Consider the following 23,305-nt stretch of genomic DNA (forward strand, 5'->3'; position numbering starts at 1 on the left):
ACATACACACACACACACACACATACATACATACATACATACATATATATATATATATATATATATATATATATATATATACACAGTATATATACAGTATATACACACATATACAGTATATATATATCAGACACAAAAGCTTACAATTTAAAGCTGGTTGAAATGTATAATCTAGGATGAGATATACAGTATATATAAAAAAAGAATAAATCAAACACAGAAAAGCTCGATACAGCATATGAACGCCTCACGCTGTTGCCCTCTAGTGGTGACTATTGCGTAATGAGGATCATTCATAGCAATCTTCTCTAGAATGCCATGGGATTAATAGAACCAGAAAAGTCATTAATTCTATGATGTTGAGCATCACTACCACTGCAAGCTCCTTTATCTGGGAATATAGACCACAATCCTGTACAGATGATAGCACTTTCCTGCCTTCATTTACAAAAAGAGGATAATCTTGAGGCTTGGTGCATGACATTGCGGCTCAGAATTGTCTGATTGTGTGGTTCAGCCTTCTATAGCCTCCACCTCAAATGTTATAGAAGGCTCATGCCTAAAATTGAAGCTACATCCTGCGAATGGCTATGGTCATCGTACTAAATCTAAACTACCAATGCATCCTGACTGTATCAAGCTTCTCAGGAAAAAAATGTAAAGGCCAACAAGCGACGTTAGAGGCCAAAGAATCACATCAAGATAGCTAATATATAATTGGCCCATCAGCTTGATATCATAATGGACATGATGGAAACTTTTTCATAGTTTCTATAAACATGTACAGTGCCTACAAGTAGTATTCAATCCCCTGCAGATTTAGCAGGTTTACACATTCGGAATTAACTTGGCATTGTGACATTTGGACTGTAGATCAGCCTGGAAGTGTGAAATGCACTGCAGCAAAAAAAAAAGTTATTTCTTTTTTTATTTTTTTTTTTAAATTGTGAAAAGTTTATTCAGAGGGTCATTTATTATTCAACCCCTCAAACCACAAGAATTCTGTTTGGTTCCCCTAAAGTATTAAGAAGTATTTCAGGCACAAAGAACAATGAGCTTCACATGTTTGGATTAATTATCTCTTTTTCCAGCCTTTTCTGACTAATTAAGACCCTCCCCAAACTTGTGCACAGCACTCATACTTGGTCAACATGGGAAAGACAAAGGAGCATTCCAAGGCCATCAGAGACAAGATCGTGGAGGGTCACAAGGCTGGGAAGGGGTACAAAACCCTTTCCAAGGAGTTGGGCCTACCTGTCACCACTGTTGGGAGCATCATCCGGAAGTGGAAGGCTTATGAAACTACTGTTAGCCTTCCACGGCCTGGACAGCCTTTGAAAGTTTCCACCCGTGCCAAGGCCAGGCTTGTCTGAAGAGTCAAGGCTAACCCAAGGACAACAAGGAAGGAGCTCCGGGAAGATCTCATGGCAGTGGGGACATTGGTTTCAGTCAATACCATAAGTAACGTACTCCACCGCAATGGTCTCCGTTCCAGACGAGCCCGTAAGGTACCTTTACTTTCAAAGCGTCATGTCAAGGCTCGTCTACAGTTTGCTCATGATCACTTGGAGGACTCTGAGACAGACTGGTTCAAGGTTCTCTGGTCTGATGAGACCAAGATCGAGATCTTTGGTGCCAACCACACACGTGACGTTTGGAGACTGGATGGCACTGCATACGACCCCAAGAATACCATCCCTACAGTCAAGCATGGTGGTGGCAGCATCATGCTGTGGGGCTGTTTCTCAGCCAAGGGGCCTGGCCATCTGGTCCGCATCCATGGGAAGATGGATAGCATGGCCTACCTGGAGATTTTGGCCAAGAACCTCCGCTCCTCCATCAAGGATCTTAAGATGGGTCGTCATTTCATCTTCCAACAAGACAACGACCCAAAGCACACAGCCAAGAAAACCAAGGCCTGGTTCAAGAGGGAAAAAATCAAGGTGTTGCAGTTGCCTAGTCAGTCTTCTGACCTTAACCCAATTGAAAACTTGTGGAAGGAGCTCAAGATTAAAGTCCACATGAGACACCCAAAGAACCTAGATAACTTGAAGATCTGCATGGAGGAGTGGGCCAAGATAATTCCAGAGACCTGTGCCGGCCTGATCAGGTCTTATAAAAGACGATTATTAGCTGTAATTGCAAACAAGGGTTATTCCACAAAATATTAAACCTAGGAGTTGAATAATAATTGACCCACACTTTTATGTTGAAAATTTATTAAAATATAACTGAGCAACATAACTTGTTGGTTTGTAAGATTTATGCATCTGTTAATAAATCCTGCTCTTGTTTGAAGTTTTCAGGCTCTAACTTATTTGCATCTTATCAAACCTGCTAAATCTGCAGGGGGTTGAATACTACTTGTAGGCACTGTAGCAGGTAACGCAGAAACAGGCTATCCTGTATCTCCAGTATTAGATCAAATGGAAAAACAAAAATCTTATTCAAGGGATCTTTTCACAAAATATTCATACAAAGGCACATAGATGTCCTAGAACCAAGCGGTCAGGAGGCTACTAACAGCTACTTCAGACGTTTCATAGGGAAAGCGGCCCTAGAGGATGTTGTGGACCCCATTTCCCTTACATAAGCTAGAAAGCTCTAGCACATCTTGTGTGTTTAAATGCCACTTCCTGTAATGAGTCTGTGGGAGTTCCCGTTGCGGTATGCCACACATCTGCACGTGGGAGTATTCGACAGCAACAAATAGCACCTGGCAGCAAATCAAGCTAAATAACATGAGATTGTGCGCGGTGGATTAGACCTTGCTGCAGACTGACATGGAAGCTTCAACCACACATTCTCCACCTAGTGGGTGGCATAAAGAGGCTTGGCAGGAATAAGAATAACCCATAAAAATATAAGCCAACAACTTGTTTCACAATTAACAACAAGTTCCCCGACTACAAATTGTAACTTTATATATAATACATATCAATTCTGATCATATTAGATCAACTCTAACAAGTGATTTTTACTAATTCAACACAAAATTCCACTTTTAATCCCTATTATAGAACTCAGAATTAATCAACTCCTTCATCACAAGCATCTTCATTACTTAGTAGAGCACAGTTCGGATTGTCATGATCTGCGGCAAACGTGATGCATCACCAGACATCTTCTGGCAGCGTTCCTCACTGGTAATGATAATGAACTGCAGTTCACTAATATTTTATTTAGTTTGCGTTCTGCAACCTCTATTTAAAACCCACCAAAATTTCTATGGCATTCAAGTCAGTCGGCTGACTGCCACTCCAGAATCTTCCAGGACTTCTTCTAAGACCAAGCGATGGTGGACTTTGAGGTATGATTGGGATCTTGATCCTGTTGGAAGGTCCAATGGTGCTCAACTTTCAACTTCCACACAGAAAGAATGACGTATTCTCCAAGCTTTTCCTGAAGTTTGATTGAATCTATCTTGCTTTGCACACGCTACGGGTCTCCAGTGCCAGAGGAAGCAAAGCAGCCCCAGAGTATTATTGAGCCATTTCAATGCTTCACTGTAGGTATCACCCAGCCACCGCCATACTTCATTGTAGGCAGGGTGTTCTTTTCATCATCTTTTCCTCTTTCCGACATGCCCGAGCCATAGGCCCAAAAAATTCCAGTTTTGTTCCATCGCTCCACAGAACAGAATCCCTAAAATTCTGTGCCTTATTTATATTTTTGCTTCCCCCAAATCTTGCTGCAGGTCTTTGACCCCCTGCCTTCACAGGAACCTGTGGCAGGCAGTGGTAGTGTCCTCTTTCTGCCACATCAAGGTAGTGTAGCCTGCGTTTTTTATAACTTTGAACAAGCATACTCTGCGTATCTTTAGGAATATTAAATGCCTTTGTATCTTTTTGAATTATTTCCTTCTTTGTGAATAACAACGATCTTTGCTCTTCTCGTTTTGGACAATTCTTTTGCCATATTTCTAATTTGCAAACCAATGTCACAGTCAACAAATCCTTAGCCATGCCAGGTATTTCATGTGCATGTCATTTTGTGTTGAATTTAAAGAAATTGCTTCATAAATCATTTTTTTTCCAGGTATGAACTGTTGTTGTTTGTTTTGCTTAGCAAAAGTAGAAAAATATGTTTAATTTCTCAAGTTTTATCATCCAGCAATCGCCCCCTCCATTTTATGGAAAGTGTGTGTGTGATTTGCTCTTCCTGCACCTGTGATGCCTCCACTAGTGGGGGCTTAGCTGCTTCCTGCTAGAGTACTAGTTTTTGGCTTGGGCAATGCACAACTGCTGCCCTTCTTTGCTGTCAGTAATGCTTAATTTTTGGAGGATATTTATTCCTCTTTTGTTGCTATTTTTATATAATTTCTCAAATAGTAAAAGAAATTCTAGTAAACGAATTTCCATTTATCACAGAAGAAAAGATGTCTTACCTTAAATTCTCCTTTGGTATATTTGGCATCTGGAACACTCACAATTTCATCCTCACTAACATCAGGAATGCCCTGCAACACAAATTTAGAATCTGTGAAAGGGAGCACATACCCTTTTATACTGGATCATTATTACACAGTATTCATTTAACTCTGCTCTGTTCAGTAAATCTATGAAATACATTAAAATATTACCCTCAACTGAAGATCTAGATCAGGGGTGGGCAATTAATTTTCCCATGGGGCCGCATGAGAAATTGGGATTGGTTTAGAGGGCCGGACTAATATAATTACCTCAGTTCCACCCAATATACTACATCACTACACCCCCTCCATATACTACACCTGTAATATACTACATCACTACACCCCCCATATACTACACCTGTATTATACTACACTCCCTCCATATACCTGTAATATACTACACCCCCATATACACCTGTATTATACTACACCACTATATAATACACCTCTGATATACTACATCATTACACCCCTATATACTACACCTGTAATATACTACATCACTACACCCCCTCCATATACTACACCTGTAATATACTACATCACTCCACCCCCCATATACTACACCTGTATTATACTACACTCCCTCCATATACCTGTAATATACTACACCCCCATATACACCTGTATTATACTACACCACTATATAATACACCTCCGATATACTACATCATTACACCCCTATATACTACACCTGTAATATACTACATCACTACACCCCCCATATACTACACCTGTATTATACTACACTCCCTCCATATACCTGTAATATACTACACCGCCATATACACCTGTATGATACTACACCACTATATAATACACCTCCGATATACTACATCATTACACCCCTATATACTACACCTGTAATATACTACATCACTACACCCCATATACTACACCTGTAATATAGTACACCTCCATATAGTACACCTGTAATATACTACACCTCCATATAGCACACCTGTAATATACTACACCTCCATATAGTACACCTGTAATATACTACATCACTACACCCCATATACTACACCTGTAATATAGTACACCTCCATATAGTACACCTGTAATATACTACAACTCCATATAGTACACCTGTAATATACTACATCACTACACCCCATATACTACACCTGTAATATAGTACACCCCCATATAGTACACCTGTATAATACTACACCTCCATATAGCACACCTGTAATATACTACATCACTACACCCCTATATAGCACACCTGTAATATACTACACCTCCATATAGCACACCTGTAATATACACCTCCATATAGCACACCTGTAAAATACTACGCTTCCATATGGTACACCTGTAATATACTACATCACTATACCCCCATATACTACACCACTATATACACCTCCATATAGCACACCTGTAATATACTACACCCCCATATGTCACACACCCTGCTCCCCATACAGCCTGCACCCCCATATCACACACACTACACCCCATACAGCCTGCACCCCCATATCACACACCCTGCCCACATATCTCACCCTGCCTGTACCCCAACTTACCCCTCTCAAACACTCTGCACCCCTTCACATCCTTCTGTCAGTCTGCAGCCCTCATATGCCACTCACCCTGCAGCTCCATCTTCCCTCATATGCACTCACCCTGCAACTCCATCTTCCCTCATATGCCACTCACCCTACAACTCCATCTTCCCTCATATGCCACTCACCCTGCAACTCCATCTTCCCTCATATGCACTCACCCTGCAACTCCAACTTCCCTCATATGCACTCACCCTGCAGCCCCCCTCCCCCTCATGTCCCCTCTTTTCTCATTACCAGTCATCATGTGTCCACATCTCCTTCAGCATTCAGCATGTCTTGCTTTCTGCCCGGCATCCTGTGTCTCCTCCCACACAGTCACAAGGGCGTGACATCATCGCAGGTCCTGCAAGATGAATTATTCCGTCTGATGTGCTGCTCCTTCTCCTGCAGGGCGGGTGGGAACTTTTGAAATGACACACGCAGCGCAGTACTGACAACGTCAGAGCGCGCGCGTGTGTCACTGACAATTAGTGCCGGCAGGGAACAGAGGAAAGACTCCTGCGTTCCGCGGCCTGCACTGACTGTGCGGACCTGCACAGGATCTCTTCCTGCTCGGCACGCTGCAGCCCGGCTCCACTGCACCGGCTGAAGACGGGCGGGCCGGTCACAGAGAGCAGGCGGGCCGGATGTGGCCCGCGGGCCGCCCCTTGCCCAGGTCTGATCTAGATAGATGTTGTTCTCTAACAGATTGTATTGTGCCCTCTAATTAATCTTAGCAAGTTTACACATTCAGGTCATAGCCCAGCCAAACTCAGAAATTATTGCCTACCCTTAGCAGCTGTATTAATTTTAATTTCTAAAGAATAAAAAAAAAAAGAACATTTGTAAAATTTGTACAAAAGTATTTTTGGTAACTGAATATTTGGTATGGTTCTCCCAGACACCTTCAGGGAATGTAATAAATATGTCCCATAAAGGGTGAATATGCCATGTTGTCTAATTGCAATGGCAGCTTCTTCTCGATTTTCTACAACTACGCTTCATTCTACAAGATTCTTATTGAACTCATATGCCTAACTGCATGGATATGTTCTCATCTGCGCTATGAATTCCATTTTTGAGACATGATGGACACCAAAAGTGTCGAACAGGTCCCTATCACTATAAAGTTTATCTGGTTTATATCAAGATGTCCATCATGTTTTTTTAATTGAATACGCTCTATCTTTTGGCTTATTTGATAGAATGCCTCTAGCCTCTAAAGCAGATTTTAGTCAGTCAGCACTTTTAGTTTACATTTAATGCTTATGACTAGAGATGAGAGCACCCGAACAGTAAATTTCGGTGTTCGTAATGAACACTGACTTTACAAAAAAAAATCAGTGTTCGAGTTCGGGTGCTTTACGCATGCAAACCACTTGAGTGAGCATCGCTGTGTTTGGGTACTCTCACCCAGTGTGAACCGCTTGCAATCTCTGAATGGCTCACACTGGGAGTAAAGTTAGCGTTATCGGATACAGCATGTGCAAATAAATTATATATATATATATATATATATATATATATATATATATATATATATATATAAAAAATCTCGCCCTTTTCCCCCCAGAAGTGATCCGTTTATGGATGGCTGTATGTGGGCTGAACTGAACTTTATCTAAAGTGCGGCTGCGCTCGCTGAACCCGGGCTTCAAAGGATCTGCTCATCTCTACTCATGACTAATTAAAAAGCTCTAATTCTGTCATATTTAGTGTGTTCTTTACATTCTACAATGTTCATACTCTTGCCTATATATGTAATATTCAACCTCCTCCACCCCCCACTGCACTTAATATATGGGTTTATATTGCTAGGTTTTGTCTGTTATTTTAATGCTCATAATTCAGCACTCTCTCTTAGCTGTTATAAGAAAACTTTTGGAAATTAAAAATGTAGGTAGAGAACTTCTTCTAACAGGTTGAAACAAGTCTCACCAAAACCAACAGAGTTATGTTTCTGGTTTTCAACTTCTGGATTTTATATATTTCCTCAACTTTGAAAAACAGAAAAATAAGAACATATATTGTGGCACACACACGGCATAATTTTCTGTGTGAAACCATTCTCCTAACCTTTTCCAGTATTTGTTTTTGGAATGCCCACACATACAACCCGGAGGTCGGCACCACCCATCCGACTGGTGTGCACCGGAGCGACCTTCTAGGTGAGTATTATAAAGTGTTTTTTATGTTCTACACACATACTAGAATGCTGTATATAAAAGCTCAGTGGTGGTGGCCGCAGCTTATAGCCTGAAAGTGTGGTGACAGGTTCCCTTTAATCCTGTGTTCTGACTCAATACAGTTCTTATCCAGGTCTCATTCATCACGGACTGTGTGCTGGACTTTTGCGGGGCTTAGTTCTGTCCAAAATAGTATTCTGAAACAGCTTGTTTTCTGTAACCTTTGTTCTGGACATTTATTACCTGTTGCTGTGCTGATAATACCCTGGACATTTCACTACTTGTAAGGCTATGTGCGCACAGTGCGTTTTTCGCGGCGTTTTTGCGCGTTTTTCGGGTGCTTTTTTGGCCTTAAAACTGCAGGACTTTGCTTCCCCAGCAAAGTCTATGAGTTTTCATTTTTGCTGTCCGCACACATCTGTTTTTTTTACCTGCGTTTTTGAGTTAAAAAAAAAAAATGGACATGTCAGTTCTTTCCTGCGTTTTTCTGCGTTTTCCGCCCATGCAATGCATTGGAAAAACGCAGCAAAACGCAGAGATCAAAAACGCATCAAAACGCAGCCAAAAACACACCAAATCGCGGCAAAAACGCATGCGTTTTTTGATGCGTTTTTTCGAAGCAGGTGCGTTTTTAGCGGCCAAAAACGCACAAAAACGCAGCGTCAGAAAGACGCAGTGTGCGAACCTAGCCTTACTGTGCTCATAATACTGGACATTTATCTCCCGTTTGCTGTGAACATTACCCTGGAAATTTACCACCTGTTTTGCTAGAAATATTACCCTGGACTTTCACCTCCTGTTTGCTGCGTTTATTTATCTGGATATTTCACCTCTGCTTGCGGTGCTTACAATATTCTGGACATTCTTGCACTACTTTGTTGTGCGGACTCATATCTAATTCTGGACTTCGGCGTATCGGTTGCTGTGCGTGTTATTGCATTTGCTGTCTAAACAGTCACATAATAGTGTGGTTGCACTTACATTTTATTTGTAGTTGTCTTCTGTTAGTCTTTGCCTTTTTACACTGCATTTATGGTTTGTTAAATACAGAGTATTCACCCAACCCTTGTCTCAGTTTCGTTATAGTACACACTATTAGATTCCAGTGTATCTACACCCACATATACAGTGCCTTGCAAAAGTATTCGGCCCCCTTGAATTTTTCAACCTTTTCCCACATTTCAGGCTTCAAACCTAAAGATAAAAATGTTAATGTTATGGTGAAGAATCAACAACAAGTGGGACACAATTGTGAAGTTGAACGAAATGTATTGCTTAATTTAAACGTTTGTAAAAAATAAATAACTGAAAAGTGGGTCATGCAATATTATTCAGCCCCTTTACTTTCAGTGCAGCAAACTCACTCCAGAAGTTCATTGAGGATCTCTGAATTATCCAATGTTGTCCTAAACGACTGATGATGATAAATATAAGCCACCTATGTGTAATCAAGTCTCCGTAGAAAAGCACCTGCTCTGTGATAGTCTCAGTGTTCTGTTGAAAGCGCAGATAGCATCATGAAGACCAAGGAACACAACAGGCAGGTCCATGATACTGTTGTTGAGAAGTTTAAAGTTGGATTTGGTTACAAAAAGATTTCCAAAACGTTAAACATCCCAAGGAGCACTGTGCAAGCGATCATATTGAAATGGAAGGAGTATCATACCACTGCAAATCTAGCAAGACCCGGCCATCAAGCCAAACTTTCAGCTCAAACAAGGTGAAGACTGATCAGAGATACAGCCAAGAGGCCCATAATCACTCTGGATGAACTGCAGAGATCTACATCTAAGGTGTGAGAGTCTGTCCACAGGACAACAATCAGTCGTACACTGCACAAATCTGGCCTTTATGGAAGAGGGGCAAGAAGAAAGCCATTTCTCAAAGATATCCATAAAAAGTGTTGTTTAAAGTTTGCCACAAGCCACCTGGGAGACACACCAAACATGTGGAAGAAGGTGCTCTGGTCAGATGAAACCAAAATCGAACTATTTGGGCACAATGCCAAATGATATGTTTGGCGTAAAAGAAACATAGCTCATCACCCTGAACACACCATCCCCACTGTCAAACATGGTGGTGGCAGCATCATGGTTTGGACCTGCTTTTCTTCAGCAGGGATAGGGAAGATGGTTAAAATTGATGGGAAGATGGATGGAGCCAAATACAGGACCATTCTTGAAGAAAACCTGTTGGAGTCTGCAAAAGACCTGAGACTGGGACGGAGATTTGTCTTCCAACAAGACAATGATCCCAAACATAAAGCAAAATCTACAATGGAATGGTTCACAAATAAATGTATCCAGGTGTTGGAACGGCCAAGTCAAAGTCCAAAGCTGAATCCAATCGAGAATCTGTGGAAAGAGCTGAAAACTGCTGTTCACAAACGCTCTCCATCCAAACTCACTCATCTCGAGCTGTTTGCAAAGGAAGAATGGGCAAGACTTTCAGTCTCTCAATGTGAAAAACTGATAGAGACATACCCCAAGCAATTTGCAGCTGTAATCGCAGCAAAAGGTGGCGCTACAAAGTATTAACTTAAAGAAGATGAATAATATTGCACGCCCCACTTTTCAGTTATTTATTTTTAAAGAAGTTTAAAATAAGCAATAAATTTTGTTCAACTTCACAATTGTGTCCCACTTGTTGTTGATTCTTCACCAGAACATTAAAATGTTTATCTTTATGTTTGAAGCCTGAAATGTGGGAAAAGGTTGAAAAATTCAAGGGGACCGAATACTTTCGCAAGGCACTGTATATGTGTTACACCCACATAGTATGAATCTCCCATAGAGTATATGCCCCACAATACATTTTTACATACAATAGAATGCCCCTCCCCCAGTGACTCCAACATACAGTATGATACATACCCACAAGGTGCATTTCACCACACACAGTTTGATGCCTCCTCCATACATGATGCCACCTCACACAGTATGTTCTTTAAGATGACCACTTACACATACTAAAATGCCACCATAGTGCTCCCCAACAGAAAGATGCCTCCACAAAATCCCCCACAGCATAATGCCTCGACAGTACCCTCTAGACATGATGCCTCCCCACACACAGTATGTTCCCTGAAGTGCTCTCCACACAGTATGATGCCCCGTTGTACCCCCCACATACACTCACACAATACCATGCCGCAAGTTATCCTCCAGTATGTTCTTCAAGATGCACCACACACACATAGCATAATGCCACCACAGTGCGCCCACAGAAAGCTGTCCCCACAAAATCCCCACACAGCATAATGCCTAATGCCTCTACAGTACACTGTATACATAATGTCTTCAGCACACACAGTATGTTCCCTGAAGTGCTCCCCACACAGTATCATGCCCCATTGTACCCCCAAACACGCACACAATATCATGTCCAAAGATATCCTCCAGTATGTTGCACCGAGCTTTGAACTGAATAGAGGGTACAGACTGATTATTCAAATCAGAATATGCCATAACTCCTACATGACAGCTTCCAAAATCCACGAACGTTCCTCTGGACTTGGCACAGTTGAGTGCTATGGGATTTATTTATCTGCATTGCATTTTGTTATAAATCATATTTGCTGAAAATCTACATATACTTGGTACAATTGAGCAGATCATTGAATGTAGTTATAATTATTAAGCCATGCTTTGTTAAGCCTTAAAAAAAAAAACAAATAAAAAACAAAACAATCAACCAACAAAGTAGTGGATGGTATTAAAGAAAGTTACCGCTCAGATTTTGCAAGAGCCTTTCACCAATAAACTTCATATCTGTTTGATTGTACACACTTACTGTAACACGTATGAAAGTTTTTGATACGTACATTGAAGTGCCACAGTGCGAGTAACGCAATGACCATTGCGGTCGTTGTCCTCCCTTTGCCGCCATGACAGTTTAACACAAAAGCTGCATTGGGGTCATCATCAAATATGTTCTTCATAGCCTGAAGAATCATGTCAAAATCCTGCAGATAAAATGAAATGTAAAATGTAAGGTAGAAAATATATAAGAAAAAGCTTACCACTCCTGCTACAGAATAGTCAGCTTGAGAAAACTGAAATCCAGAAGGTGCCATTTTCTGCTGGTGAGAACAGTGATAAACATGAAGAAAAAAGAAGAAAATCCAGCACTGCCATCCAATAATTAATTATTATAAAATATTGACACTATTAGAAATCCATGAGAATACCGGACATTCTGACACTTTTCGAGGGAACCACACTTAAGGGGGCTTTACACGCAGCGATATCGCTAGCGAGCGTACGCGCCCCCGTTGTTTGTGCGTCACAGGCAAATCGCTGCCTGTGGCGCACAATATTGTTAGGAGCCATCACACGGACTTACCTGCCTAGCGACCTCGCTGTGGCCGGCGAACTACCTCCTTTCTAAGGGGGCGGTTCGTGGGGCATCACAGCGGCGTCACTAAGCGGCCGCCCAATAAAGCGGAGGGGCGGAGATGAGCGGTGGGAACATCCCGCCCACCTTCCTTCCTTCCTCATTGCCGGCGGCCGCAGGTAAGCTGTAGTTCGTCGTACCCAAGGTGTCACACATAGCGATGTGTGCTGCCTCAGGACTGCCTCAGGAACGAGGAACAACCTGCGTCCTCAATAATCAATGATTTTTTGAAAATGAACGACGTATCAATGATGGACGATTTGGTGAGTATTTTCTATCACTAACGGCCGTTCGTTGGTGTCACACGCAACGACGTCGCTAACGATGCCGGATGTGCGTCACGGAATCCATGACCCCGGCAATATATCATTAGATATGTCGTTGCGTGTAACTGGGTCTTTAGTCAAAGCATGAAAAAACATGTAACATGGGATCACATTTAAATGGCCAGGAAACCAATCACAATCACTGATAGAAACAACCAATAGTGAACTAATACACATGCGATACCTAAAAAGTAACCCTATGTTACAATGACAAAAAAATTACTTCTCATATAACATATACATAAGGGAGTAATGCGGGCGTCACACGAGATGATCTATCGTGCGATGCATCGTCGGGGTCACAGTTTTCGTGACGCACATCCGGCATCGTTCACGACGTCGTCTCGTGCGACACCTCCAAGCGATGCAGAATCGGTCACAAATCGTGAGTCGTGTACACGTCGCTATTTTTATAAAATTGTATATTTTTCATAGCGCCGGTTGTTCATCGTACCTGGGGCAGCACATATCGCTCCATGTGACACCCCGGGAACGATGAACACAGCTTACCTGCGTCCCGCGGCACCCGCTGGCTATGCGGAAGGAAGGTTTACGTCCCGCTCATCTCCGCCCCTCCACTTCTATTGGCCGGTGGCTGTGTGACATCGCTGTGACGCCGAACGTCCCTCCCCCTTCAGGAAGAGGATATTCGCCGCCCACAGCGAGGTTGCTCTGCAGGTAAGTACGTGTGACGGCGGTTTAACGACTTTGTGCGACACGGGCAGCGATTTGCCCGTGACGCACAAACGATGGGGGAGGGGACGATCGCTCGTGCAATCGCACGATAGATCGTACCGTGTGACGCCCGCATAAGACTAACCCATATAACTGCCACACAGAAATATTAATCAGTAAGTGTAAAATAATATAAAGTTTCCGCATTATATGAACTTAAAAATGATTTATTTTTACATTTCCTAATTAGTATTTCTGTGTGGCAGTTATATGGGTTGCTCTGGTGAAGAAAATGAGAATTAGGGTATGTTCACATTTGGGAGTATTTGTTGCCTTTTTTCTGCAGTGTATTTGATGAGTAAAATACACCATGTTTTAAGGGGGCTTTACATGCTACGATATCGTTAATGTTTTATTGCCGGGGTCACGCCGTTAGTGACGCACATCCGGCGTCATTAACGATATTGCAGCGTGTGACACTTTTGTGCGACCTAATACGATCGCAAAAGCGGCCAAAATCGTTTGCCGCGGAGAGGTCGTCCTAAAACCAAAAATCGTTTAACGCTCATTAGCGATGTTGTTCCTCGTTCCTGCGGCAGCACACATCGCTGTGTGTTACACCGCAGGAGTGAGGAACATCTCCTTACCTGCCTCCACCAGCAATGCAGATAGAAGGAGGTGGGCGGGATGTTTACGTCCCGCTCATCTCCGCCCCTCCGCTTCTATTGGACGCCTGCTGTGTGACGTCGCTGTGACGCCGCACGACCCGCCCCCTTAGAAAGGAGGCGGATCATAGGCCTGAGCGACGTCACAGAGCAGGTAAGTCCGTGTGACGGGGGTACGCGATTTTGTGCGCGACGGGCAGCGGTATGCCCGTGTCGCACAAACGATGGGGGAGGGTACACACGCTAGTGATATCGGCACTGATATCGTAGCGTGTAAAGCCCCCTTTACAGTACCAGCAAATCAATGATATTTCTAGTATCTCATGCACATGATGAGTATTCTCTGTGAGTATTTTGAGTCCTGCTACCAGTTTGTTTTTGTCTAGATGCAACCTGTCAATTCTTTTAGAATTTTTACAGCGCTTTTTAAATGAATGGGTGAGAAATTCAAGTAAAAAAACGTGAGAAAAACAGGCATTAAACTCAAAGTGTAAACCCTTATATTGGGTAACAAATGTATTCAATTCTCCATCTAGGAGGTTCACTCTTATGTTGTGTGTGCTTGGTACATTTTTTGGTGCAGATTGTGTCCCAAATTTGCCTGTCTATCTTTATGCCAGCAACATGAATGAGAATTCTGAAGTGTTATGCTTATTTTTTCCTTGCAGATTTGATGCAGAAAATAAGCTGCAGCATGTCAATAGTTGGTGTGATTTTTCAGTGTTTTTAGCCCTTCCAGCCACTGACTTCACTAGAAAATCGCATGTCACAAAACTGCATAAGTAAAGCATGTATTTTTGTGTGTTTTCCTGGCAGAAGGTGCAGATTCGATGCAAAAAAATTCTGCACAAAATCTGCAGCTTGCGCACATAGCCTTATAATAACATGATTCAAAACAATGAAATACGAATGTTCTGCTGCAACAGACAAACTCAAAAGGCCAAGACATTCACAAAAGAAAAAGAAGTTTGTTGCATCGATGGCAAATGTGAAACAGACATATATCTGTAAACCCTGAGAGGTGTTACTAAAAGGCAACCATTTTTTAGCAGATATCTTAGAGTTTCACTGTGAAAACCTCAACTTTTAGTTTGGAGCCAGAAAATTGCTGTATCGAAGATCAGAAATAGTGACGAGTGAGCACTATCCTGCTCTGGTGCTTGGTACTCGTAACGAGAAGTTGGATGCTCGGATGGCGTGACTCGAATAACTGAGTATAATGGAAGACAATAGGGGATTCAAGCATTTTTCTGGGAAATCTTCCTGAAAAATGTTCACGTCCCCTATTGACTTCCCGACTTTCCTGATTCAAGTCAAGTTATTCGAGCATCCAACTGCTTGTTACGACACAGAGCACCAGAGCATAGTAGTGCTCGCTCATCACTTATCAGAAACTCTGTTGTTGTGCTGCAGCATCAGGACCACGAGTCTCTTCTTATGTCTACACCAATTGCAATATAATAAATCCCTCCTTGTTACCTGTTCCTTGGGAGCACAGAAATCGGGAATTGGGATTCTTTTGTACACCAGTCCGGGATACGTGGTCCTTTGCTGGTTAAAGATTTCCTGCATGGTCTGACATGTTTTGAACATCTTCATTTGCTTCTCCTGTTCAAGGTACACCTCCAGACACTTTTGGGAAGCCAGGATATGACTGGCTATCGTGGCTTCTAATTTCTAATAAGAAAATTAAAAGCTTATGAGTAACTTTAGAAAGTAAAATTAGTGTTACTGATATGATACAAATATATGGTTCTGTATATTTAATACCATATGATACAGTATATGACACAATAAATACAAAACATCCAAATGTATAAACAGGATTAGACTAATTTAGCATACATAAATGTAAATACTTTGAGTTTTCAACTTCTGTAAAGTTAACAGAAATTTTTTTTAGCGGATTCTCTGAAGATTCAGATGTCATGTGAAAGCCAATGCTGGAGCCCCGACAGAGGTCATCTCTCAGCTTTTACATTATATTTAAAAAGGACCTATCATCAGGTCAAAATACCTCTCATTTAAATGCGCCATGTGGTTGGTATGATCCAATTTTTATTCAGCGCTGATTTATGGTCTGTATCAGGCAGGCGATGCTCACAGGATAATGATGCAGAGCAGCCTAAAGGCACATCACAAGAGAATCCTGCGAGGAACACCCTTTTGGTAAAGACCAGAAAACTTACCACTAACTAAGAAGTGCCCATATCTCTGGAGCAGTATGGTGGCTTTAACAGAAGACAAAAAACCCCAAAACAATTAGAATACTCATGGGAGCAACCAAGCAAGAACTGGACACCTTTGACATGGTTACTGGTCTGCTTTTAAAGAGAACCGATCCCTAATCTATGACTTCCCTTTTAATTAAGAAAACAATTAGCTGCCGCAGATTGGAGATTTCTGAAATTAACAGCTATTAAAAAATTGCTGACAAGTGTCCCTAATGGCGCCTCTAAAGGAGCCAAATTTCTAGCAAAAGTCTTTTAACAGCCTCTCTTACAGTGAAAGTCTGAGATTTGGCACTTTGGACCAAGCAAGTGTCACGGATGTATCTGGACCTTCAGGTGCGGCTGCTAGGACCAGGTGCAGAAGGGCCCGGCAATCGTCCAGACGTTAATGGGCGCTGTCCCTTTAAGGGCTTGATTTAGGGTTTTTTTCTGTTTCCTTGCCAGGTTGGAGGAGCCTTTCCTCCAGCTGGTAATTAAGGGCCTTTATTACGTGGGGGCTCTCACTCCTCCAGTGCAGGTTATACTCTTCACTTGGAGAAGTTGCTTGCTCAGGAGTGCATGTGGCTTCAGACTACTGTTGTTGTTTATTCTGAAGATTCCCTCTCAAGATAAGTTGTTGTTTTTCCTTTTTCCCCTTTTGCTGTTTATTTTTGTGTTTGTTTGTCCCTCCGTGGACTGGTGGGTGGTGTGAGTTAGTCCTAGGGTCTGGCTAGGAGACAGGGGCACGTTTGCGGGCCACACCTCCTAACCCTTATAGGTACCTGTGGTTTGAGGGCAAGCGCAAAGCCCCTCAGTGTCAGGGACAGCGCAGAAGCTCCTGGTCACCCCCCCTCGTTGTGTTTCAGCCTCCCTTATTCCCAGGAGTCCACTTGCTGGATGTCTCTCCCCACACCCAGCATGACAGCAAGCTGCATCTTTACTGTGTGATTACTGAATGGGAGCATCACCCATGGTAACATTAGTAACCGTGGTGACAATGCAGTAACTGCTCAGTAAAGTATGTAAGAGAACGTAATTCAAAGCTCTCAATACCAGGATTCCAAAACCCAGAAGTTCAAGAACGCCTTAGTCCTTTAGATGGTTACTAGGGACACTTGGAAGCATTTTTTTCTGGAATAAAAAGGAGAGCGACAGATTGGGAATATGTAGAGATAGTCGAATCGATCATTGGAGAATAGACATATTTTCTAATATTTCTAAAGCCTATGATTTTAAAGGGAACCTGTCAGGTCCAATATGCACCCAGAACCACAAACAGTTCTGGGTGCATATTGCTACTCCCTGTGTAACCGTCCCTGTATACACTAGCATAGATAAAGAGATCTTTAGAAAAAGTATTTCTAAAGATCTTTTATCGTATTCTAAAAAGCAAGGCGAATAGTCCCGTGGGCGTTAGTTCCTTTTGCCAGTCAGCTCCATTAGCGTGTTAGTACACCCCTGTGGTGGACGTTTGCATGCTTTCCGTGGTATCTGTCATGGGCGGAGGGGACGCGCTCGCCACGCTCGGGTCCTTGGCTTCTGCTGCTGCTGCTCGGTGGCTCGAGCAGTGGACCAGACCCGGGGACTCGAGCAGCGCTCCTCACCCGGGAGTGAAATGGGGATGGTATGTTTAGGGAGATTGTGCGTGACGCCACTCACGGGTTGTGGTGATAATGGCACCACCGCTGCTGGAAATGGGGATCCCGGGAGAGATGGTAGGGTGCAGCTGAGATGTTGTCCCCTCCGTGGGCAGGGGTTGGTGATCCCGGGGCCCGATGGTGATACGGGGAGGCTGGATGGCTGGGGTGCAGGGACTGCGCGGCGCGGTGCCGGACGGCACTGATGTACTCACTCAGACAATCACTGACAGAGTCGTAGGCAAACCAAAATGGCCGGATGGACGGGTCCCGCAGCCAGCTGCAGTCTTGTTGTTGTGCTCTCCCCGGATGGCTGATGGTGGCTGTCTTTCCCTGCACCTTTGAGAATGTTCTTGACTCCTGTGGTTGCCCACCGGTAGTCCGCTCCCTGGCGTATAGGTGCCATAGGAGCCCGTTTTGCCCGCAGGCGCTGGCCCTTGGATCTCTAGCCTGTGGCGGTGGCTGTATATCCTCTCTGGGTGGACGGTTGCCTTCAATCGGGACTTAGTAGTTGGGGAACCCCTGGGGTTCCTGTCACATTCGGATTTGACTATTGACGGCGGCTCCAAGCCTGGTCGGGGTCCGATGGCCCTGCCTGTGTGCTTAGCTTCACTTCGTTCCCCGGTCCGGTACCGGCGGGCTGACTCCCGACCCTGGTCTTTATGGCTCTGTGGAGTTACACCAACTCCTGCAGACGGCCACCACTGTCTGCCAACCTTGCTGTCAGTGTCTGGGCTCCAACCCAGACACCTCAAGTGTTCACTCCTCTCACTTTCACCTCCAAGACTAAACTGAACTCTTTTCCCGCCTCCAGGCCTGTGAACTCCTCAGTGGGTGGGGACAACCGCCTGGCTCCGCCCCACCTGGTGTGGACACCAGGCTCTGGAGGGAGGCAACAAGGATTTTTGATTGACTGTTGTAACTGCCTAGGGTGGGGGTGTGTGTGTTGGTATGTATGTGACTACCTGCCTAGTCCAGGGCGTCACATATCGTGCCCCTGTGGGCGTGTTACCATGGATTTACATAAGCGACGTCACCTTACAGCTCCTGTAGATCCCGCACATGCGCGCTTGCCATTCCCGCTTGCCATTCCCGCAGCCTTGTTATCCGGGTGTTTACTTGACGGCTTCAGACGTGCTCTGTGCATGGTCGGAACCGCAGGAGTCTTCTGAGCATGTGCAGAGCGCTTCTGAAGCTGACAAGCAAGCAACCGGATAACAAGGCTGCGGGAATGGCAAGCGAGCACACGCGGGATCTCCAGGAGCTGTAAGGTGACGTCGCTCATGTAAATCCATGGTAACATGCCCATAGGGGTGTGATACCACGGAGAGCATGCAAATGCCCACCGGGCAATGCGACGCCCAGGGGACTACAGCCTCTGATCATTTACATAGGGAACATGTAAGTAATAAAACGTTTTTTATACATTCATATTACACAATATTACAACACGGGGATGGGTAGGAAGGGGTTACTAGGCCACACATCACCCTGCTTGTAGGTCAGAACGCATATGGGACCTGACAGGTTCCCTTTAAGGAAAGACACATCAGTATAATTTATCAGTACAACTGATCTTTCCATCTAAAACTTAACATGCTAAAAGTTTTTTAAAAGTATATTTCCATAAATATAGCAGATAATTAGAAAAAAAAGTTTATATTTGCAATGAGAAGTGGTAGCACAAATGATGTGTACTGTACTGTAAAGTGATCACCTCCAACTGTTCTGGTGTATTGACAGGTACAGAAATATGTTGTTCCAAGTTGTCCTGCTCCCGTGACGTGTAGATTTGTTCATTGCCTTCTATTATAATATCTTCTCTGAGGTTCACCCATAGAATATTGGAGTATTTCCTCTTTGGGTCTGTCAGGTAGTTCAGAACACAGCCTGTGGCCTGCATACATACAATGTGAAGTTGTCTTTTAAAAGTTGAGAAAGAGGAGAAATTATAACAAAGAGAGGAAAGAAAACTATCTCACTAGTGACAATTCTAGGAAGTAGCTACCAAAAAAGTCAATGTTCAACTCTTGCCAAATCACTAGGGATATTAGCCAAACCGGACATCTAACTGACTAATATACCTCATCACGTTACAAGGATGGGATATTGACTAATTGGAAGTTACAGCCAATAATTAACCCTAGTGAGATAGTTTCCTTTTCTTTGGAAGAGATCTCATATGATGCATTGCTAATAAGACTCAAGTGGTCTCATTATTGAGAGCCAGTACCAACCCCAAAAGGTATGAAACAAAACTAAAATTATCCAAACTGAAACATACTGTATATTTATAGGAGTTTCTAAAACGGATATATAAATATATCTCTCTGAACTCTAGTGTCCAAGTCTTTATCCTCACAAGGGAAGCATTGTGTGGTCAAGTGCCAAAAATTGTATGTAATTTATTAAATTCATCACCCATAATGACAACAGCTTATGGACTATGAGATGTCTACATAGGAAAAATCTTTTTGTTTCCATATAAATTTGTACAAATCAAAAAGTTCATGTGCTATACACTGTGTGCAAAATTATTAGGAAAATGAGTATTTTGAGCACGACACTTTTTATACATGTTGTCCTACTCCAAGCTGTATAGGCTTGAAAGCCAACTATCAATTAAGTAAATCATGTGATGTGCATCTCTGTAATGAGGAGGGGTGTGGTGTAATGACATCAACACTCTATATCAGGTGTGCTTAATTATTAGGCAACTTCCTTTCCTTTGGCAAAATGGGGTAGAAGAGAGATTTGACAGGCTCTGAAAAGTCCAAAATTGTGAGATGTCTTGCAGAGGAATGCAGCAGTCTTGAAATTGCCAAACTTTGTTTGGTGATTACGCTTCAAATCAAGCGTTTCATGGCAAATAGCCAACAGGGTCGCAAGAAGCATGTTGGGCAAAAAAGGCGCAAAATAACTACTCATGAATTGAGGAAAATCAAGCGTGAAGCTGCCAAGATGCCATTTGACACCAGTTTGGCCATATTTCAGAGCTGCAACGTTACTGGAGTATCAAAAAGCACAAGGTGTGCCATACTCAGGGACATGGCCAAGGTAAGGAAGGCTGAAAAATGACCACCTTTGAACAAGAAACATAAGATAAATCGTCAATACTGGGCTAAGAAATATCTTAAGATTGATTTTTCGAAGATTTTATGAACCGATGAAATGAGAGTGATCTTGATGGGCCAGATGGATGGGCTAGAGGCTGGATCAGTAAAGGGAGGAGAGCTCCACTCCGACTCAGACGCCAGAAAGGTGGAGGTGGGGTACTGGTATGGCCTGGTATTATCAAAGATGAACTTGTGGGACCTTTTCGGGTTGAGGATGGAGTGAAGCTCAACTCCCAGACCTATTGCCAGTTTCTGGAAGACAACTTCTTAAAGCAGCGGTACAGGAAGAAGTCGGTATCGTTCAGGAAAAACATGATTATCATGCAGGACAATATTTCATCACATGCATCCAACTGCTCCACAGCGTGGCTAGCCAGTAAAGGTCTAAAAGATGAAAAAATAATGACATGGCCCCCTTGTTCACCTGATCTGAACCCCATAGAGAACCTGTGGTCCCTCATAAAATGTGAGATCTAAAGGGAGGGAAAACAGTACACCTCTTGGAACAGTGTCTGGGAGGCTGTGGTTGCTGCTGCATGCAATGTTGATCGTAAACAGATCAAGCAACTGACAGAATCTATGGATGGTGGGCTGTTGAGTGTCATCATAAAGAAAGGTGGCTATATTGGTCACTAATTTTTTTGGGTTTTGTTTTTGCATGTCAGAAATGTTTATTTCAAAATTTTGTGCGGCTATATTGGTTTACCTAGTGAAACAAACAAGTGAGATGGAAATATATTTGTTTTTTTATTAAGTTGCCTAATAATTCTGCACAGTAATAGTTACCTGCACAAACAGATATCCTCCTAAGATAGCCAAATCTAAAAAAAAACCACCCCAACTTCCAAAAATATTAAGCTTTGATATTTATGAGTCTTTTGGGTTGATTGAGAACATAGTTGTTGATCAATAATAAAAAAAAATGCTCTAAAATACAACTTGCCTAATAATTCTACACACGGTGTATAATGGAATTTCATTCTATTCACATACATATGCACATAAATAATTACATGCACAAAGAACCTACTGCACCTTTGAGTTTGGTTGAGCGGTGCCATAAATCGACATTTTGGGCACCCTTCGAAAGTTAGCTACATTCATTTCCTTCACAGTACTGAGAACGTCAGGTGAAAATCGTTCATCCAATACCTGAAACAGAAAATGTTTGCAACATGAAAATAATGGTACAAATTCGGTTTCACACATCCGACAATTTCACAGTCCAAGTATGGAACTCGTTGTCTGGACAGCCACGGGTCTCCTGATCTGAATTCAACAGCCTCATTCATATATGAGTTATTTTTATTTTGGATAAGGAGGCCAGACATTGTGTTCACACTCTGACAGGGATGTTGGACATGTGAAAGCTGTCTTAAATGTATCCAAATGTATAGCAGTCAAGAGAAATACTAGAAAACTAGATAGGTTCTGTCCACCGAGAAGCAAACCTAAAAGTTAAAGCAGGTTGTCCAACACGGTCGTATTGAGGACCTCTTTTAGGATAGGTCATCAACATGAGATCAGATCGATGGGGATCCAAGACTCGGCAGTCCCATTGATTAGAAGTTTGCAGCTTCTGCTATGGTAGGAGATTGTGTGCAGAGCAGGAAAAGCACAGATCCATACACTGTGTGTGGTCGCTCACAGGTATAGGGAATCCAGTGTTTGACGCCTCACCTTACATTACGCTACACTGCAGCTCAGCTCTTATAGAAGTGAAAGTGATCTGCACTATTAATGTGTTATGTAAGACGGAGAGTCAAACACTAGATTCCCTAGTTGAAAAAGTATTAATACTATGAAGTCTAAATACATTCAACAGAATTGTAGCCTGTCCATCACTGGTTCAAGAAAAACTGAATATCTGGCAATCAGATAATGATATACTAATTGAAATATCATTGAACCTCATCCACATCAGTACTTACCAATACCCGTGTTCCTTTGGTTATTAGCTCTGCAGGTACAGTAAGTTCAGACAAATTCATGGTTGCTTGGAGCCGGTAAATCCAAGGATGCATACACATCCATCGACTAAAACTCAGTGCAAAAGCCAAGGGATACTGAAAGGAAGACATGAATAGGAAGTTAAAAAACTTGGGTTGTTCAGTCAAGTGAAATA

At 42.7% G+C, this 23,305-nt stretch overlaps 1 protein-coding gene across 2 annotated transcripts in view; it reads right to left on the reverse strand.

Annotated features, from left to right (window-relative positions):
- The window catches only part of PALD1 (phosphatase domain containing paladin 1), a 359,914-nt gene that overhangs the window by 135,685 nt on the left and 200,924 nt on the right, over positions 1 to 23,305 (reverse strand). For both annotated transcript variants that reach the window (XM_075348925.1, XM_075348924.1), the window contains exons 12-17: positions 23,112 to 23,246; positions 22,216 to 22,332; positions 19,782 to 19,961; positions 15,697 to 15,894; positions 11,980 to 12,120; positions 4,388 to 4,459 (exon numbers count right to left, since the gene is read on the reverse strand). In XM_075348925.1, the coding sequence (XP_075205040.1) occupies positions 4,388 to 4,459; positions 11,980 to 12,120; positions 15,697 to 15,894; positions 19,782 to 19,961; positions 22,216 to 22,332; positions 23,112 to 23,246 (843 nt within the window). The remainder of the gene's footprint in view (positions 1 to 4,387; positions 4,460 to 11,979; positions 12,121 to 15,696; positions 15,895 to 19,781; positions 19,962 to 22,215; positions 22,333 to 23,111; positions 23,247 to 23,305) is intronic.

This window comes from Anomaloglossus baeobatrachus, chromosome 5 (genome assembly GCF_048569485.1).
Source record: "Anomaloglossus baeobatrachus isolate aAnoBae1 chromosome 5, aAnoBae1.hap1, whole genome shotgun sequence".
NCBI lineage: Eukaryota > Metazoa > Chordata > Amphibia > Anura > Aromobatidae > Anomaloglossus > Anomaloglossus baeobatrachus.